This window comes from Thamnophis elegans, chromosome 4 (assembly GCF_009769535.1).
Source record: "Thamnophis elegans isolate rThaEle1 chromosome 4, rThaEle1.pri, whole genome shotgun sequence".
In the NCBI taxonomy this organism is placed as follows: Eukaryota; Metazoa; Chordata; class Lepidosauria; order Squamata; family Colubridae; genus Thamnophis; species Thamnophis elegans.
Window position 1 is genome coordinate 77,520,758 of NC_045544.1, and position 18,675 is coordinate 77,539,432.

At 39.8% G+C, this 18,675-nt stretch overlaps 1 protein-coding gene across 1 annotated transcript in view; it reads left to right on the top strand.

Annotated features, from left to right (window-relative positions):
- Nucleotides 1-18,675, top strand: part of LOC116506953 — a 70,081-nt gene that overhangs the window by 22,143 nt on the left and 29,263 nt on the right. Inside the window, exons 6-16 of the mRNA XM_032214846.1 lie at nt 717-800; nt 2,138-2,256; nt 2,687-2,801; nt 3,615-3,701; nt 4,841-4,956; nt 6,737-6,857; nt 7,432-7,532; nt 8,860-8,950; nt 10,525-10,662; nt 11,638-11,894; nt 12,992-13,115. Of these exons, the coding sequence (XP_032070737.1) occupies nt 717-800; nt 2,138-2,256; nt 2,687-2,801; nt 3,615-3,701; nt 4,841-4,956; nt 6,737-6,857; nt 7,432-7,532; nt 8,860-8,950; nt 10,525-10,662; nt 11,638-11,894; nt 12,992-13,115 (1,353 nt within the window). The remainder of the gene's footprint in view (nt 1-716; nt 801-2,137; nt 2,257-2,686; nt 2,802-3,614; nt 3,702-4,840; nt 4,957-6,736; nt 6,858-7,431; nt 7,533-8,859; nt 8,951-10,524; nt 10,663-11,637; nt 11,895-12,991; nt 13,116-18,675) is intronic.

Consider the following 18,675-nt stretch of genomic DNA (forward strand, 5'->3'; position numbering starts at 1 on the left):
CAAATAGAGAGCTGAGGGCTATTCACTTTAAGGCCATCAGTTCATTGGTTCTGATTTCTTTTTAAGTAGATTAATTTTCCTCAATAATCTAATTTGGGATTGAGAAAATATTTCTTCCCCTTCCCTTTTTATTTTCTTCCTCAATCTAGTGTTACTCAGATGTGGTGGATTTCAGTTCCTGTAGTAAACCCAAACTTCATTTTTTTTAGCTGTTACCTTTAATTAAAGTGTTTTTAAGGTTTTATATAAAGAAAAGGTTTTGGCCATTTCTCTTGAAAGCTCAAAGCAGAGATAAAACCAGACAAACCTTATAGTGGTCATAATTTATCTTCAGTACCCTTCAGTCTTCAAAGGGTTTTGGATTTGTTTGTTTTTTGCTTTGAATTCTATTAGACGTTTTAATTTCAGTATCCATGACTTCTGTCCTTCACTTACATTCCATTTCTTCACATAAATTTAAAAATTTCTAGACTTTCTTTCCCAAACTTGAAAAGAATGAAGAAAATCTTACCCCATCATAAATATTAGCAGCCTTATTTAATTTTACACAATTTACACAGATCTTAATATTCAAGTTTCTCTGGTATGCACATTTACAAAAACAATTCCTGTGTGTATCCTGAAGAAATATTTCCATCTTTTAAAATTTCCTGTAAATATTATGGTCACTGTGTTTTCCCGAATCTCTCATATTTTAATCATCTTTTCCTCTCTAGGAAGAGAAGCCTTTGCTAGCTATTTTATTGCAAGAGAAGGCAGATAAGGTACAAATTACCCGGCAGATCCTTGACTTAAAGCAGGTAATCTTAATCTTCCTGACATTCCTTATGGAGATTTGTGTTGTGAATAGCATTTGAAGGATGTTTCTATTTTCATTTTATTTTCTGGGTCTGATGTATTTGCAAAAAGATTCTGTCTTAGAAGAGCTCTGCAGATCTCCTCAGAGATGGACTCAGACTGAGCAAGTCCTCTTAAGGGACCTAAAGCATTGTTTTTCAGTTTAGCTGGGAAGAGTTTTATTCCCAAAGAAGTGGAGAGAATTCTTTGGACTGCAAACTTTGCCATTCGTTTATTAGATTTATGCCCTCCTTCATTTGTAAAGGCTTAAGAAGTGATGTGGTAGAATCTATGCAGGGATGTCCATTTCCACGAGGGAAGGAGTGGTTCTTCTATCTCTAAGGAAGTGGCGGTGTATCATTGCTTAACCCAAGAGCCTTGGACAATTTTTGTCTAGCCCCCAACTTTCCTTTTTTTTAAAGGAAAATTTGTTGAGAAGGTTGTTTGGACTGTGGCTTCAGTAGGCTATAGAGCAGGGTTATCTGGACCTTTTTCAGTTGGGTTTCAGACAGGAGCATAATACTAAGGCAACATTGCTTGTACTTATTGATGACCTCTGGTAGAGTCTGGCAGTGGTGGCTCTGATTCTGTTTGACCTTTGAGTGGCTTTCAATATTATTGATCATGGTATCCTATGGAGGCTAGAGAAAACTGTGTTGTGGTGGTTTTTCTCATTCTGGGTGGTTCCAGTTAGTGTTGGCAGGAAGAAGAGTTTAAGCCTGAGGTTCTTCACTTATGTGGTGTTTCAAGACTCAATACTTACAACTCTTGTCCTTAAAATTTACATAAGGTTACTAGTTGATACCCAGTTGCACATCACAAACTGCCCAAATGATGTTGCCAATATCTTATGTTAAAGTCCACAGCTGTGAGGATTCAGATGGGGATGAATAGATTCATGCTTCATCTAAGGAAGAATTAATGGTGGCGGGTGTTTGGGTTCTTGATCCTGGAAAGTTTCCATCTTTAGTCCTGGATGGAATAGCACTTCCCATTCAGGACTGGTATGCAATATGGGAATTTTCTGGACACGCAACTCCTGCTAGAAGAGTAGGGGGTGGCCAGGAGGACCTTTGCACATATCTATCTGTTCCTGGACTAGTAGGTTCTTCAGACAGCCACTGAATATGAATAGTAACAGCACATCTCAATATGCACACATAAACTGGCTATTCTCTGCATTGTACTTGTTGCCAGTTTTAATTTCATTTGGAGCAAGGAGAGAGATGTTTTAATGAAAACTAAGTTTACATTACTTTATTGTCTCCTCTCTTCTGTTTTTCCCCTACACTGAACTTAGGAGGAGCTACAATTCCAAGCTGTGCATGAGGAATTGAATAGCCTGGCTCAGAAGCTTGAGAAACAAGGGAAGAGTGAAAGCAAAAGTATCATGGCACGACGCAAGTACCTGAATAAAATGTAAGCCCAAGCAGCAGCTGGTAGACAGGATGTACAGGATGGTGCAGAGCAGAAGTGGTGCTCAGCAGATTCTGACCAGTTCTGTAGAACCAGAAATTCTGAGTTCGGGTAAATACCACCTCTGAATGGCCTCACCCCATCTATTCTCTGCCTCCCGACTCCCAGTTGATCAGGAGGAAATGGAGATTTTACAGTATCCTTCCCCTGACACACCCACCAAGCCACACCCACTGAACCAGTAGTAAACAATTTTGAATCCCACCACTGGTGCAGAGACAATATTAGGACAAGCTAGAGTATCATCTGATCACATTTCTCTTAAGTTTCCATACTTGGTACCTTTCTATTAAAATTCAATAATCAAGGCAGCTTTTCCAAGAAGGAGAGAGAGCTAAACTGTTTACCTGTTGTCCTCCTTCCATTCTTTCAGGTGGCTTCAGCTCCAGAGGACATTAAAGGAATATCATGAAACCCTGCAGCAGGCACTAGAAGCAGCTTCTTTTCTCCAGCAAGCAGATGTGCTCCTTTCAGTCATCCATGCAAAGGTAATAAGGGATGAGATGACATTCCAGGCAACTGGACCATAAAAATAGATCTGGGTCATTGAATTATTTAGAACAGTGTTTCTCAATCTTGGCAACTTGAAGATGTTTGAACTTCAACTCCCAGAATTCCCCAGCCAGCATTCACTGGCTGGGGAATTCTGGGAGTTGAAGTCCGGACATCTTCAAGTTGCCAAGGTTGAGAAACACTGATCTAGAAGTATGTATTTGATTCAGCAGGATGCATCACTTTTACCCAAGCCCTCAATTATGTGGAGTTTAATCCAGACTTCAGCTATGCTATATCCAGCAAACTGATTGTGGCAAAATTGGATAGTCAACCCTGTAGCCACGAAGAAATACTGCCCCCTTGCCTGAAATATTTCACAGTATACAGTTCTAGCTATACTATTTTACTTTATAAAGGGTAGTGTAATAAGGGATGGTTTGATGCTGTAATTTTGCCTTCCTTACCAGATGTCCTGTATTTCAGCTTCTAACAAGGTTGGGTAAAGCTGCTGTACAATTTCTAACTTTACAATATGAAGATTTATAATTGATGCTATTCACCCAGTTAGATTGAGAAGTTGTCCTTAAAGCTCAGAAATCTTGGCTTGGATCATACAAAAAGTTCAAACTTTAAGAATTTGAATTTTTTTAAAAAGTAAGGTTATTGGTTCTTATTAAGTAAAATTAATAGATATTCTGAGCATGGATTCATATATTTCAAAAAGTGAATAGTGGGATCCCCCCCAAAACCAGGATTAGATTGCTAGCTGTCTCTCTAGGTTTAAAGTTCTATCCTTTCTGTTATAGTTGAGGCATCTTTATGGAGAAAGAAAACAGAATGAATTTGAGTCAAGTCCAGACATGGATATCCGGGATATTGCCAGCCAGGTCATGGTAAGAAATGGGATTATTATCTGGAATACTTAAGCCGAGAAAGAAAGTTATTTTTAGATCATAGAGGACCCATTTAGGTCATTAGATCCAACTTGCTATGCAGTGTAAGAACCCAAATTAAAGTACTCCCAACATATTTCCATCCAGCTTCTGCTTGAACATATCCAGTGAATAAGAACGCACTAGCTTCCCTTGTGATTGGTTCACAGAGAATCACAGACATCATAACTCCTTCAGAGCATTAATAGGGATAGAAGAGATATCCTACCTCCTGTCAAGGAATCCTCATACCATTCTGGACAAATGGCTGTCCAGTCTTTTATTGAAAACCTCCAGTGACAGAGCACTCACAATTTAAGGAGGAAGAGTTTTCCATTGCTGAGTAGCTTACATAGTCAGGAAATCCCCCTTAGTTCAAGTTTGGATTTCCAACAGTTGTTTCTTATATTGCCTCAGGTGTTAAAGAAAATAAATCTACGCCCTCTCTACTGTGACATCCCTTCATGTATTGGAAGATTGCTATCATGTCTCTCCTTACCTTTTTCTTCTTTAAGTGAATCACCAAGTTCCTTTAAATGGTCTTGATAGGATTTAACCTTACTATCACTGTTGCTTAGAACTGTCTCTCTGTCCTCTTTCTCAGTTTTGACCCATTTTCTCCAATCCAGATCTGTTAAATTAAAACCCCAAATCCCTAACCATGCTAGGTTCTGTTATTGGTCCTGCACTTCAGCTCCTGAATGATATCCAGAGTCAGTGGTCCCATCATACTAGGGGTTGTACAGTGGTAAAAAGTTAGGAAGCTGACTTTTCAGCAGAAGCCCTAGTTCCTAAAAAAAATGTCCTTGTGATACGCATTTGAATCTGAAGAGCTAATCCAAAACATTTCTTTGGGGATGTTATAAGTTAGATGTCCACAATGTGACTCATCAAGCTGTATTTGGCTCATGAAGAGCTCAATAGAGCTTTCTCTAGCCCGTAACTGAAAAACAGAGCTTGGCAAACGCTTGCCTGGCCACAAAGCTCATGCCAAGTCTGATGTCTTTGGTTTGGTGGGTCATGTTGCACGGGCCCAGCCAATGGCAGATGGCCAGTTACCACTCCCAATTATTCATGCTGTACCTTTTCCATACCTTTAGATGCTAGATGTGGCTATGTCACAGCTTATAAGCCTTCACCCAAGTCTGGCAGCACAAGTGACCCTCAAACACCAGGATACCAAGGAGAGCTGGGCCCGGTTACAGCAACTGTTGAGGTATTTGCTGAATGTTTGATCTGTAACTCTTTTCATAGCTTTAGTTAAGTACTTTATTTATGAAGCATCTAATTTTGCAATTGATAGTTATGTTTTTTTAAAAAATAGAGTTGCCATCAGCACATGTTTTACCTATGTTTTTTTGTTGTGAATGACTGAAGAAGGCATTCAGCAAAAGTTCACAAAGACTCAGGAACTATAATGGTCTCTGCTTCAGCAGCAAAGCAAAATTAAGAGTTTAGGAGTACTTCTAGTTTGTTCAGGTTTTGTACAAAACACCACCTTTTTAAGCAAAAGATTTAAGTCAGTAAACCAGTTTCTCAACCTCAACCATTTTAAGATGCGCGGACTTCAACTCCCAGAATTCCATGATGACTGGAGAATTCTAGCAGTTGAAGTGTGCGCACCTTTAAAGTTCCTGTGGCTGAGCAAACCTAACCTGGACTAAGTGCAGAGAAAGGCTGGAATAAAAGGAGCCCCAAGGAGTTTATGGGTAGAAGATAAAAGGAAAAGGCTTCGTTTGTGATCTATAAACTTTAATTCAGAATCAACTTAAATGACTATTCTGAGTGGATAGAGGATAACAGGTTCATTAAATAGTCACATTAAAAAAGTAAAGGTTCCCCTTGCACATATGTGCTACTCATTCCCGACTCTAGGGGCGATGCTCATCTCCGTTTCAAAGCCAAAGAGAGACCGCCTCCTGCCGATTACCTCCCTCCGACCAATTAGATCGCACAGATTGGGCCTCCTCCGAATTCCATCCGCCAGTCAATGCCGACTGGCGACTACGCGGAGGAGAGCCTTTTCAGTAGCAGCTCCGACCCTGTGGAACGACCTCCCCATCGAGATTCGCACCCTCACCACCGTCCAGACCTTCCACACAGCCCTTAAGACCTGGCTATCCCGTCAGGCCTGGGGATAAGTTTCTAATTCGCCCCACCCGAGTGTTGAGTGTTGAATGAAAGTTGTGTTTTTACTGTTTATTTTATTCACATATTGTTTATGTCTCTGTATTGCACCCCCCTTTTCCTATGAATGTAAGCCGCCCTGAGTCCCCTCAGGGAAAAGGGCGGCCTATAAATCCCAAATAAATGAAATGAAATGAAAAATGAAAAAATCAAAGAGCCAGCGTTGTCCAAAGACATCTTCGTAGTCATGTGGCCATCATGACTAAATGCAAAGGTGCATGGAACGCTGTAACCTTTCCACCAAGGTGGTCCCTATTTTTCTACTTGCATTTTTACATGCTTTCAAACTGCTAGGTTGGCAGAAGCTGAGACAAGTAATGGGAGCTCACTCAGTTACGCGGCACTAGGGATTCAAACCGCTGAACTGCCAACCTTCTGATCGACAAGCTTAGCGTCTAGCCACTGAGCCAACGCATCCCTATAGCCACATTACATAGGATAATTACTCTTAAATTATAAGAGTTCTTCTCCTTAAAAACTAGTCCTTGTGTGATGGTGGTGAATATATGTAGCTAGGGTGTAGAATATTACTTACACCACTGAAGATGTTACCTAGCCTGGTAACAAAACTTTCAGAAATCAAACCATAAGCTCGGAGAACAAACCTCCACCCTCCCTAGTAACAAAAAAGGATAAAATGATTTACATAATGCTTCTATAATGAACAGAGCTAAGATTGCTCTGAGACAGGGCTAGATTTATTCTGTAGTGGTTTTCATGTTGGCTTTCTGCCTCTCCTTTCCCATTCTTATTGGAATCATTTTCTTTTCTTTTTCTTTTCTCCATTTTTCTACTTTCCCACGTTTTAGGAGTGATAATCCCCCACAATTGGCTTTAACAAAGGAATTTATAGATTCAAGTCCTAATCAGGTACTGACTACAACTACAAAGAGACCAGAAGATGATGCAGAAGAAAGGCTAGTATGGGAGGTAATTGTTGCATTTAGGGTCACCCTCAGATTTCTTCATCCATATAAAAAATGAACCTAATCAAATTTCCTTTGCCCCACATCTTGTTATATCACAGAAATCATAATTAATACTCTACTAAACCCATGAATCTGTGATGACAGTTGAATCTTTGATATTAATTCCAGATGAATGCATTGATCTTCACTTTGTTGACTTAAGCCCATGATTAAGCTACTACTGGTAAAAGAGGCTCTCTTGCAGCAACTTTCTGTTCATAGATTTGTGGGACAGAGTTAGGATTATTTCTTTCTGAGAATGTAGGTGAAAGTATCTCTTTCTCCTTGAATGGCTTTGGGGTGAAACAGTAGAGAAGACTATGGTCCATTATTAAGTGATGGTCCTTTACTAGTCCTACATAACAAGTATGGCATTTTGGGATTTTTGGTTAAATGAAATTCTGGCACAATAATTTTTTGGATAATAAAGGAAGGAAGCAGATTTGAGAATAAAAAACAGGAGATGTTCAGTAGTTATTGTAGGGCCAATGACAATCTATTTAGTAACTCTCTAATCATTGGACATATCTTCCTAGGTGCAAAAGAACACTCCAGAAATCACAGGACAAGGTGTAAGAAGCCAAGAGAACAACTCAGATTTCTTAGGAAGAGAAGCCATCAACGGTGATAGCAGGAGGTATTGGCATACACAGGGCTGCCCTAGGGAAAGTGTTCTGGAAAATGATGAAAAATGGAGCTGTGGGAATATCCAGGCAGGGAACTTGTTTTGATCTGCTTTATTGTTTAGCAATAAAGTTTTTTTCATAGCCCGCTGTAATGGAATGTGTGGATGATCTTGAGGAAAAAAATAGAAGAGATGCTACCTAGGAAACAATCTGAGAAGAGCCCCCAGTAACTGTAAGAAAGAAACTTAGGAAGGACCCACCCTAATGGATCAAGCAGTTAAATGTGGTGATGAGAAACTTGTGTTATAAATTTTGTTTAATGTAGCCTTACAATAAAGGAAAATTAGTTTATCTTGCCTTGTTTCCTGTCTGGTTTACCCGGGAAAGCTGACTTATCCTGAAAGTCTGAAAGTACAAACTTCCCATTGCTACTTTTAAATGCTTGATACATTAGGAAGGATCCTTCCTAAGTTTCTTCCTCTGTCTTAAAGTCCCTGGGGGCTTCTGTTACTCTTGCCTGGTTGTCTCCTAGGCTGCATCTCCTCCCCCATTTTCCCAAGGTCATCCATGCTTTCCATTACATCTACTAAAGAATGGTTCCTTGCATATACCGTGTTTTCCCAAAAATAAGACAGGGTCTTATTTTCTTTTGACCCCTGAAATAAGCACCTGGCCTTATTTTCAGGAGGTCTTATTATTTTTGAGGTGCAGGAGGCAGCAAGCGTGGTCACCTCATGGCTGCTGCTGTGTTGCAATATTTTCGGGAAGGGCTTATTTTCAGGGGAGGGCTTATTTTTGGGGAAACGGAGTAGAATGGACCAGGGAAATATTTACAGGTTTATTCTGTGAGCTTCATGGAAAAGTTGTATTGTCATGCATTTTAGATTAAACAAGGTGGGCAAATTGCAGTACAGAATACTTCTGCATAATTCCATTCCATTCCCCTTGGTTTTCTGTTTTGAGTTGTCTCAAAGTTGCTCAATATTGACCACTGAGAATATTCTGGGGTTTGGGGAAATTGGTTTCTGTTTTCTAATGTTGGAGTTCTCCTAAGTCACGAATACTTCTCTCGGTGTATAGATGATGCTATTTGGCGACATGACAATCTTATCCCTCTGTTTGCTAATACGCAGAATATGAACGTGGCACCTAAAATATTAATAGCCTCCATTATAATGTGTTGCAGTTCAAAGTGCTCATGAATAAAATGAATACATGCTCTTCTTTATCTGTGGGTTTAATATACAATGGCTGTTTCACACATGTGCACTTGATATGGCAGTAATCAACGGATGAATTGGAATGCATGACCTCAGCCTACTTCTCCATCTCCTGCAGGAGGAGGAAGTTTCTCAGACAGCCAAAGTCTTTAAAGGATCTGCCTCAGCAAGAGGCACACCTTCAGGACATCTGCCAGGATGCTGATCGGGTAATGTCTCTATAAAAGTTTCATAGATTTTTCCAAGGCCTTTTCATGTTGCAGCCCACATGGATTCCCTTATTGTAGCAATAATGCTTGCTTTCCTTAGGCTGCTAGTTAGCTGCCACTTGGATGGAGAACAGGCCCTGGCATCAGTAGCAGATCTGGTCTACACATGCAGCGGGATGAGGTGGTAGAATATTGGGACTATAAACAGGGAAAATCAATTCCGCAAACCTGCTGCTATTCAAATAAAACAAACAAGGGAAAATGTTCTTTCTAAATTTTTCCTTGCTCCCCTAGATTTTTGTATTTCCAGGAAGTCCATGGAGGTTCTCAGTCATTCAGGTCCTGGTTGTCCCGAAAGTCCTATTTCAAAAGGCAACTAGACTTCCTTTGTTTTTCTTTGAAGTCGTTTCACTTCTCATCCAAGAAGTTTCTTCAGTTCTGATTGAAGGCATCGGAACTGAAGAAGCTTCTTGGATGAGAAGCGAAATATCTTCAAGGGAAAAAACAGTTGCCTTTTGGGGGGAAAACACCTTTGGGATATTTCCAGGAAGAGATTTTTTCTGCAAGGAATCTTTAAAAATATGAGCTTCAGAAATGTGATGTACTATTAGTCAGAGTAAGTCATCTACCTTAGGGGATGGATGCTAGGAAATATGAAAACGGGCAGCAGAATGTTCCTTCTGAACTTCTGGATGTTCTTCATCCAATCTTGAGTACAACCAATAAGTTTCAATAAAAGATCTTCACTGTTGTACATTACCCAGAGTCTCCTCTAGAGAAGTAGGGTAGCTATATAAATTTGATTAATAACTAAATACATAAATAGAAGAGAAGCTATAATCTTGCCAATGTTAAAGGATAATCCTGTTCTCAGGCTAGTTATCTTCAAGTGGTCCAACCAATCGTAACTTTTTCAGAACTCTGCTGCCTCTTTACCACTTGCCTGTTCTATGAGTAAAATCTCTGTCAATATCAAAGTTGATGTGATTGTTTCTGATTATTATATATCATTTCCCAGGAAGTTTTACTCTAAACAGTTTACATAGAACTTTGTAGTTCTTAAACACTGATTAGTTCCCACTGCATAGATTAAGAAGCTCAAAGACTATTAGCACCTTGGAGTTGGGTGGGCTTAGTAAATCTAATAAATAAAATAAAATACAGAGGGGATTTAGACACTTGGCCTTCCCCCATCTGCAGCTAACTCTCACACTATCACCTTTTCTTTCCAGAATTCTTTTGGTTAGATAAAAGGGAAAACAACATAAAAAGAAGTTGATTCTCAGCCAATTAATACCAGAGAAAAGTAGATCTTTGTGAATAATAATGTTCTCTACTCAGGCTCTGTCTGAAGAGGAAATAAAAGAGGCAGAGGTATTGCATTCTGAAGATCTTAGGTTAAAACTATTGCATCTCCTACTTAAAAGATTAGAAAATGAAAGCTCTTTACTTCAGACCTTCAAGAGCATTGGTGATAGAGAATAAAATCCATGAGTAAGTGATATGACATAAAGCAAATGGCAGATTTTTTATTTTAGTCCGTATTAAGAATGTATATATTTTGCACCACTTAGGAAATACAGCAGTTGCTACATACCGATCACAGGTGGAGTCCAGAAATGGAAGATGCCCTTGAGGAACTAGGAGAATTATGGGCTGAATTAAAAAAAAGGCATCAGGAAAATGGCAAGGCGTTGCAGGAAATTGACACAGTGAGTAGTAGCCATCCCTGGAAGCAATATTTTTTTCTTCCTTTCTCATTTGCAATAGTTCAGCAAGCATTGGGTATGTTTCCCTTGCAGTCCTGGATGTGGAAATGGAAGCAGGGGAATGTACCATGTTACATTGGGGAAAAACACTACAAGATGAGCTCTGGTGGAATGGTGTTGGAAGAAATTTACATCTGGGTTCAGTTCCAAGTGGGGGAAAAGACACTGGAAACATGGAGGCTGTTTGGAAAGATGGTTTAATGGTGGGCAGGACCATATGGCTTGAGCTCTTGAGCAGAAAAAAAAGCCGAGATGCCGAGAGAGCCTGAGTTTTATAATCTCTGTTGGGTCCCACCTCTCTGTTTCCTCTGTTTCTTCCTGTGTAAGAAATGTATCCCATTGGCTGTCAGACTCCCAGGGGTGGGGAGTCTTAGCTAACTTTGTAGGTTGTGTGCTAACTTTGGTTGAAACTTGGTGGATGGTGCAATGAAGGGCAATGAGATGGGGTAGATTTTGTTATGTAGAATAGGCTGGCCCAGGCCTTAATGGCCCATTGACAAAAGTGGGGGGGGATGAGTTTCTGCCTTCCTTTTAGGGGGAAATATTCTTCCCTTTTAATATCTCCTAAAATATTTCATTTTCTAGGAGAGAGGTGGGTGCTATCTTCCTACAATGGGAAACGGGAATTAAGAAAACAAGTCCCTTCTAAAACTTGTATCTTACTCATTGCAAGTTCTAATCCCAAGATAAATTTCATTTTTGTTCTCTCTCCAAGCAGCTCATTTGCTCTGAATTTTTTTTTACAAGCATCTGGATGTGCTTCTTTTTGGTGGAGTGTTCCTACACAATTTTTCCTACTGTTAGAAAGTTGACCCCGGGGATTTGTGTGAACTCTTCTCTCTTCCAAAGAAGACTTCTCGGGTGCTATATATCTTGGGCTAGATGTAGCTCATGTATGTTATTCCTTTCTCTTTGCAGGCTTTGCAGCTGGTTGGGGAGCTAGAAGCAGCTGAGTGTTGGCTAGAAACTGTGGCAGGCTTGCTCGCTGAGCCAAGAGCAACAAAGAACCTTGATGAACTCCAGAGAGATCTGCAAAAAGTTGGCACCTTGAAGAACAAAGCTGGAGCATGGGCTGCTAAGATTCACACTCTGCAGAAAGAAATGCAGATGGTCTCCTCCTCGGAACACACAGCAGCTGCAATGATTCAGAGAAAAATGAAACGAGTAAAGGAAAAGTAAGTTCCTAAGGATCAAAATACTGGGCGGAAGTAATATAACAGCTGGGCTTTTCGGAAGGTAATACAAAGAGACCGCATTTCTTCAGGGAGGCCTTATTTAAAAGACAGCTAAGCAAGAGAAGTTGACTTAAAGAAATAGGGCTGTTTAATAAGGTCTTTCTTCTTGCTAGAGGTTTATCTCCTGAGCTAACAAGTTGTTTCTACTTGATAAAGCAGAGTAAATTTCTCTATGCTTTGAATAGAATAGAATAAAATAGAATAGAATAGAATAGAATAGAATTCTTTATTGGCCAAGTGTGATTGGACACACAAGGAATTTGTCTTTGGTACATATGCTCTCAGCGTACTTAAAGAAAAATAAAATAGAATACATTCATCAAGAATCATAAGATACAACACTTAGTAATAGTCGTAGGTTACTTATAAACAATCAAATCATACTAGGAAACAAATAAAGCAATATAAATTGTAAAGATACAAGCAACATGTTTATAGTCATAAGTGAGAAGAGATAGGTACTAGGAACGAAGAGAAGAAGAATAGTAATATAGTCTTAGTAAATAATTTGATAGTGTTGTGGGAATTAGTTGTTTAGCAGAGTGATGGCATTCAAGGAAAAACTGTCCCTGTGTCAACTTGTTCTGGTGTGCAGTGCCCTATAGCATCGTTTTGAGGGTAGAAGTTGAAACAATTTATGTCCAGTAGATATGTAATAGCAATAGCAGTAAGACTTATATACCGCTTCATAGGGCTTTCAGCTCTCTCTAAGCGGTTTACACAGTCAGCATATTGCCCCCAACAACAATCCGGGTCCTCATTTTACCCACCTCGGAAGGATGGAAGGCTGAGTCAACCTTGAGCCGGTGAGAATTGAACAGCCGAACTGCAGAACTGCAGTCAGCTGAAGTAGCCTGCAGTGCTGCATTTAACCACTGCGCCACTTCGGCTCATGTAGATATGGTCTGTAGATATATTCACAGCCGTCTTTTTGACTCGTGCAGTATACAGGTCCTCGGTGGAAGGCAGGTTGGTAGCAATTGTTTTTTCTAATATATTATCCATATATTGCTAAATAGTTTACATTTTCTCACCAGGCTGGCCTGTGTACAGGAAGCCCTCCAGCGCCAAGCATCCGATTTACATGATTCCCTGATTTTAATGGAGTTCTTACAGAATGTCCAAATGGATCAGATGCTAAACCAAAAAAGCCAAATAAAGGTGAGAAGCAAAGAAAAGGAGGAGAAATGAATTACAAAATTATGAAATAACAAGAGTGGGAAGAATTTTGAGGTTTTCTAGTCCAAATCCCTACTGAAGCAAGAGACCCTATATCATTGCAGACCAAATCAAATCTCTTCTTAAAAAGAAGAGGAATTTAGGAAATTAGGTTGGACTTCTCTTTGAACAGCTTCCATCTGTTACTTCTTATCTTGCTCCGAGGTGCTATGGAGAATAGATCAGTCCCCCTCTTCTCTGTGACAGAAATGTGATCTCAATAGCTTCCAGTCAGTGGGAAGTATACATTATGAGAGACTTCTCCTTATTGTTTTGTTTGGACAGCAGGATATCATCTGATATCTCAGTTCAGAGTTAACTCACCAAAATAAGGCTTTTGCTATTAAGGGTCAGGATTTCAGTCCTTGCTTGGATATAATTTAGTTTTGGGATGTTATATTGCCATGATGGTGAACCAATGGCACTCCCTGAGTCCTTGGGACAAGGGCGGCATATAAATCCAATAAACCAAACCTAACCTAACCTAACGTACCACAAGTGGCATGCAGCACTCTCTGTGGGCACGCGAGCTGTCTCCCACTTCAGCTCCACTGTGCATGCGTGTGTGTCTCCCACTGGCCAGCTGGTCATCGGGTCTCTGCCATGCATGCACAGGGTATATCCAGGGGGTGCATGCACAGGGGAGGGGCACAAGTGTGTGGGCCATTTGCGCATTGCATTTTGGGAGTTTGGGGGCGCGCATGCGCATTGGTCTTGAGAGACCACCTGCTGCCAATTACCTCCCACAGACCCATTAGATCTCACAGGGTTGGCCTCCTCCGGGTGCCATCTACCAGCCAATGCCACCTGGCTATTACCCGGGGGAGGGCCTTCTCTGTGGCAGCTCCGGCCCTCTGGAATGAACTCCCCGCAGGGATTCGGACCCTCACCTCTCTCCAGGCCTTCCGAAAAGCCGTCAAAACCTGGCTTTGCCGGCAGGCCTGAGGGTGATGAGTTCCCTCCCCTCTCGACATGTATGGTTGTGCGACTGTTGTCTACTTTTATTATTTGTATTTTGTCTTTTTATGTTCCCCCTTTTTTCCCCCTTGAATTGTTCGCCGCCCTGAGTCCTCCCGGAGAAGGGCGGCATACAAATAATAAAATACAGTGCAATACAATACAATTGGGCACTCGGTCCAGAAAAGGTCAGCCATCACTGGTATATTGTCTCTAAAGAGATCATTTGGTGACCAAGAGTAGTTATTATTCTTTTTTTCAGGATTCATTGAATCTCAAAAGAAATATGACAACTAAATTACAATTGGTAAAGACTTTTTATAGTTGAATTTTAACCTCATTTTAGTTCTGATCATCTCCAATTGTGAAAGCATTGGCTCTAGTCCACTAACTGCAACAACTGACACTAGAGCTGAACTGTCACAATAATCTGCCTGGCTGTTTACTGAAATATCTCTTGAAGTTCATGAGAAAGAACTAGCATTTAAAAATATGGTAGATATCAATCTCCCTTATACGCTGATTGATAAATTGATATTAGCAACATTGTGGTTAATGTTTTGTGAGCATATCTAGTAAATAAGTCCAGAGGTGGTATTCAGCCAGTTCTGACAGGTTCTGGAGAACTGTTAGTGGAAATTTTGAGTAATTTGGAGAACTGGCAAATAGGCTGGCCACCCCCCTGCTGCCTCCCAGCCTCCTAGTTGATCTTCTTTTGTTGCCCTGAACAGGAGAACGGAGCTGGAAAACATGGGGTGGGGAGGGAATGGGAATTTTGCAGTATCCTTCCTCTGCCACACCCACAAAGCCACTCCCACAAAGCCATGCCACACCCATAAAGCCACACCCACAGAACCAATAGTAAAAAAAATTCAATGCCATCACTGAATAAGTCCAAGGGAAACCTTTTCAGTAGCAGTACCATGCCCCTGCAGTAAACTGCAAATTTAAATCTGTCACGGTGTCTCAATTCCCATTGATTGAAGACACTTTTATTTTAAATGTTTACCAATTACTTTTATAATCTATTACTTTCAAATATTTAGAGTCTATTTTGTTACTACTTTATTATTTTATTTATTTTAAAAGGTAACAGGTTACTTTTTAATGTTAAGACAGATTTTTACAAGATTGTTTAAAATATTGTTATTGCTTCTATAAATTAGCTGTTGCCCTTATTTTAAGATAATGCGTAATATAGATGAAGAGTGGGATCTAGCTTTTTATCATTTTGTATTAAAAAATAAAGAAAGCTCAAAGTCTTATAGTTTTTATATATTGCAAAACTATTCTGTGTATAGATGTCTTGTTACTGTTAATTTTTATATGCCGTTAACATTTAAATGAGTTTATTTACAATAGCAAAGAAATATGAAGCAAGACATATCAACTAATATTGTATATGCAGCTCATATCTAATTAATCCTTCCAATTATGGATAAAATCTCAAAGGTTCTTTTTTCAAAAGGCAACTGGACTTTCTTGGTTTTCTTGGAAGACATTTTGCATCTCATCCAAGAAGTTTCTTCAACCATAGCTTGGATGACTGAGAAGCTCCATAGACATTATGGCTCAAACATTTGTCTAAATATAAAAAGAGAGATGTGATGAGTTTTTCATATCATTTTATAACTGGTACCATTTTATGCTTGTCATATGCTCTGTTGTGTGATCATAAAAACATTCAGTACTCATTTTCTTCAGTTCCCAAATGTTGGCATATAATTCAAAAGAAAATGAGCATCAAGAAAAACAGTAAGTCTTCCAAAACAAAATTAATATGTGAAGCAAATTTTGTCCTAAAGAGAATCACTATGAAAGACCACATCATAAGAACCAATCCCAGGCTTGTAATTTTTGTAAATAGCATGAAAAATCTTCTGGTACTTAGGAGACTCTCAAGCACTTAAAGTTACCAGCCCCTGTGTAGACTTCAAACAAAGTTTTAACTGAATGTACAATGATTCTGCTTTTCGTGGGAAGAGAAAGCTCATTGAGCAACAATTAGTTATTACCCCAATTACTTGGTTTAAGATATAATCTCCAAACCCTGTCCAAGTTCTTATGAAAGGATTACATTGCTATTTTCACGTTTGGATTTCCCCATAACGTTCATGCAACATGCTCATACAGAATAAAACAGTTGGAATGCTATCAAATGCTAACTCTTCACATCATTTAATAAGTTAGAATGGGAAATCCATACTTACCTAACAGCCAAACATGTTAAATAGACCGGTTTCTGAATTACCTACAAAGGCAAAAACCCAGGAAGCAAAATGTACCATTTATGAGTGTAAAGTAAACTGTATGATATAAACTTAAATCTAAAGGATTTTTTTCCCCTGAGTTTTAAATGGATTTATGGTGGATAAAAATTATTCTGTGACTTTGAACTTTTTTCAGGCTATTTGGATAACAAATGCAAGTCAGGCTCGCATGCCTGCAGAGAGGGCTCTGTATGCCACCTGTGGCGTGCATACCATAGGTTCGCCATCACAGTTTATGAGCTCAATTCCTGAATTTGAACCCAATAAGGTAGATCTGACTAAACACATCTTAACAAGATTCAATAAGGATGATGACATACTGCCTCACTAGTCCATGAAATAGAAGATTTTTCCCTGACCCTTTAAAGACAGTCCTCGACTTATAACAGTTCATTTAATGACCTTTCAAAATTACAATGGTATGAAAAATGAATATTCTAATAGAGAGAAGTTTCCCTGAAGATGGGTTCCAGCATGAATCCGAAAGCTCAGAAAAGTGAATTCCTGCTCCTGGTGACTTACCCACATTTGATCTTGATTTATGACCATTTTTCACACTTACAACCATTGCAGCGTTCTCATGGTCACATTATCAAAAATTGAACGCTTGGCAACTGATTCATATTGATGACGGTTGCAGTGTCCTGTGGCCTTGTGATCTACTTTTGCTGCCTCCTGACAAGCAAAGTCAATGGGGAAGCTAGATTTACTGTGTTATTAACTTAACAACTGCAATGATCCACATAATAACTCTGACTAGAAAGGTCATAAAATGGATCAAAATTAACTTAACAACTGTCTTGCTTAGCGACAGAAATGTTGGGCTCATAAGTCAGGGACTACCTGTATAAACTCTTTGTGTTCAGATATTTTCATCAGAATCTGATGAGCACACTCTGTTTCTAATTAAAAGTCCATTGGTAAAACATGACATTTCATAACTGAAGTCTCAATACAGTCTTCTTTATTATCCTTTCCCCCCTATCTTTAGCAACGGTTTGTGTTTTTTCTATGTCACTGTGTTTCCAGATATTTAACCTGGTTTGTAGTATTTTATTAGCTTTTTCTAAGTTGTTATGGCAGCTTTAGAAATCGTTTGACTAACTGGGAAATCATGTTTCCTCTTATATGAATTTTATCTGTAATTGTATCAAAAGATGTTTGGAATATATACATTGAATTGTATTCCTCTAAACTTAGCAAGGTTCTTATTCATTTCTTTAAGAGAGGACATCACACTTTCAATTTTTTCAGTGGATATTTTCATGAACAGCTGGTGCTGTAGCACTGTTCATCATTTTAGCACAATTTAGAGCCTCAGGATCTTCTGCCTTTTGAAGATCTATAGGCAGTATATGTTATTTAGACTGAGAAACATAGATTGGGCACTTGTTTAACAATTCTAATCAAAGAGATTTCTTTTTTGTTCCACTCAATCATGTGTGATTCTTGGATACTGCCTAGACCAGTGGTTCCCAAACTTGGCAATTTTAAGACTTGTGGACTTCAACTCCCAGAGTTCTCCAGCCAGAAGAGCTAGCTGGAGAATTCTGGGAGTTGAAGTCCACAAGTCTTAAAGTTGCCAAGTTTGGGAACCACTGGCCTAGACAAGTCCCTGAGGTTTTCTTGGCAAGGTTTTTCAGAAGTGGTTTGCCATTGCCTCCTACCTAAAGCTAAGAGAGAGTGACTGGCCTAAGGTCACCCAGTTGGGTCTAGGACTGTTCTCGTACCCTTCACCGCCCCTTTTTCACCCCCAGTGTTCTGCCTCCAACCATTCACCTCTACCATTTCACCTCTGCTGTTAGGGCCCTAGCTGTTCGTGCCGGCCAGTGGGACCCAGCTTCTTTAGTCCCAGACCGTTCATCAGGGGCCATTTTGAGAGATACTGTTCACCCCGGGCTTTTGGGTTCAGGTGACAGTTCACCGCCAGCCAATCAGAGGAAGGGAAGGATGAAAGAGAGAGAGAGGGAGAAAGTGTTCCGTGTGTGGAGACAGCTAGAATCCTAATAGTGGAGGCGAAATGGTAGAGGTGAATGACTGGGGGTGGAACCCTGGGGGCAAAAATGGGGCAGCAGAGGGTATGAGGAGAACAGTCCCATTCCGTACCCAGTTGGCTTTGTGCTGGATCTTCCAATTTCTAGCCTGATGTCTTGACCACTGCACAAAACTGGGTCTCAATTAAGGAGATATATAACTTTAAGGCAGGGATGTCAAACTCATGTCATCATGGTTGCATCACGTGACATATTGGGGCTTTGCTAAACCAGGTGTGGGTG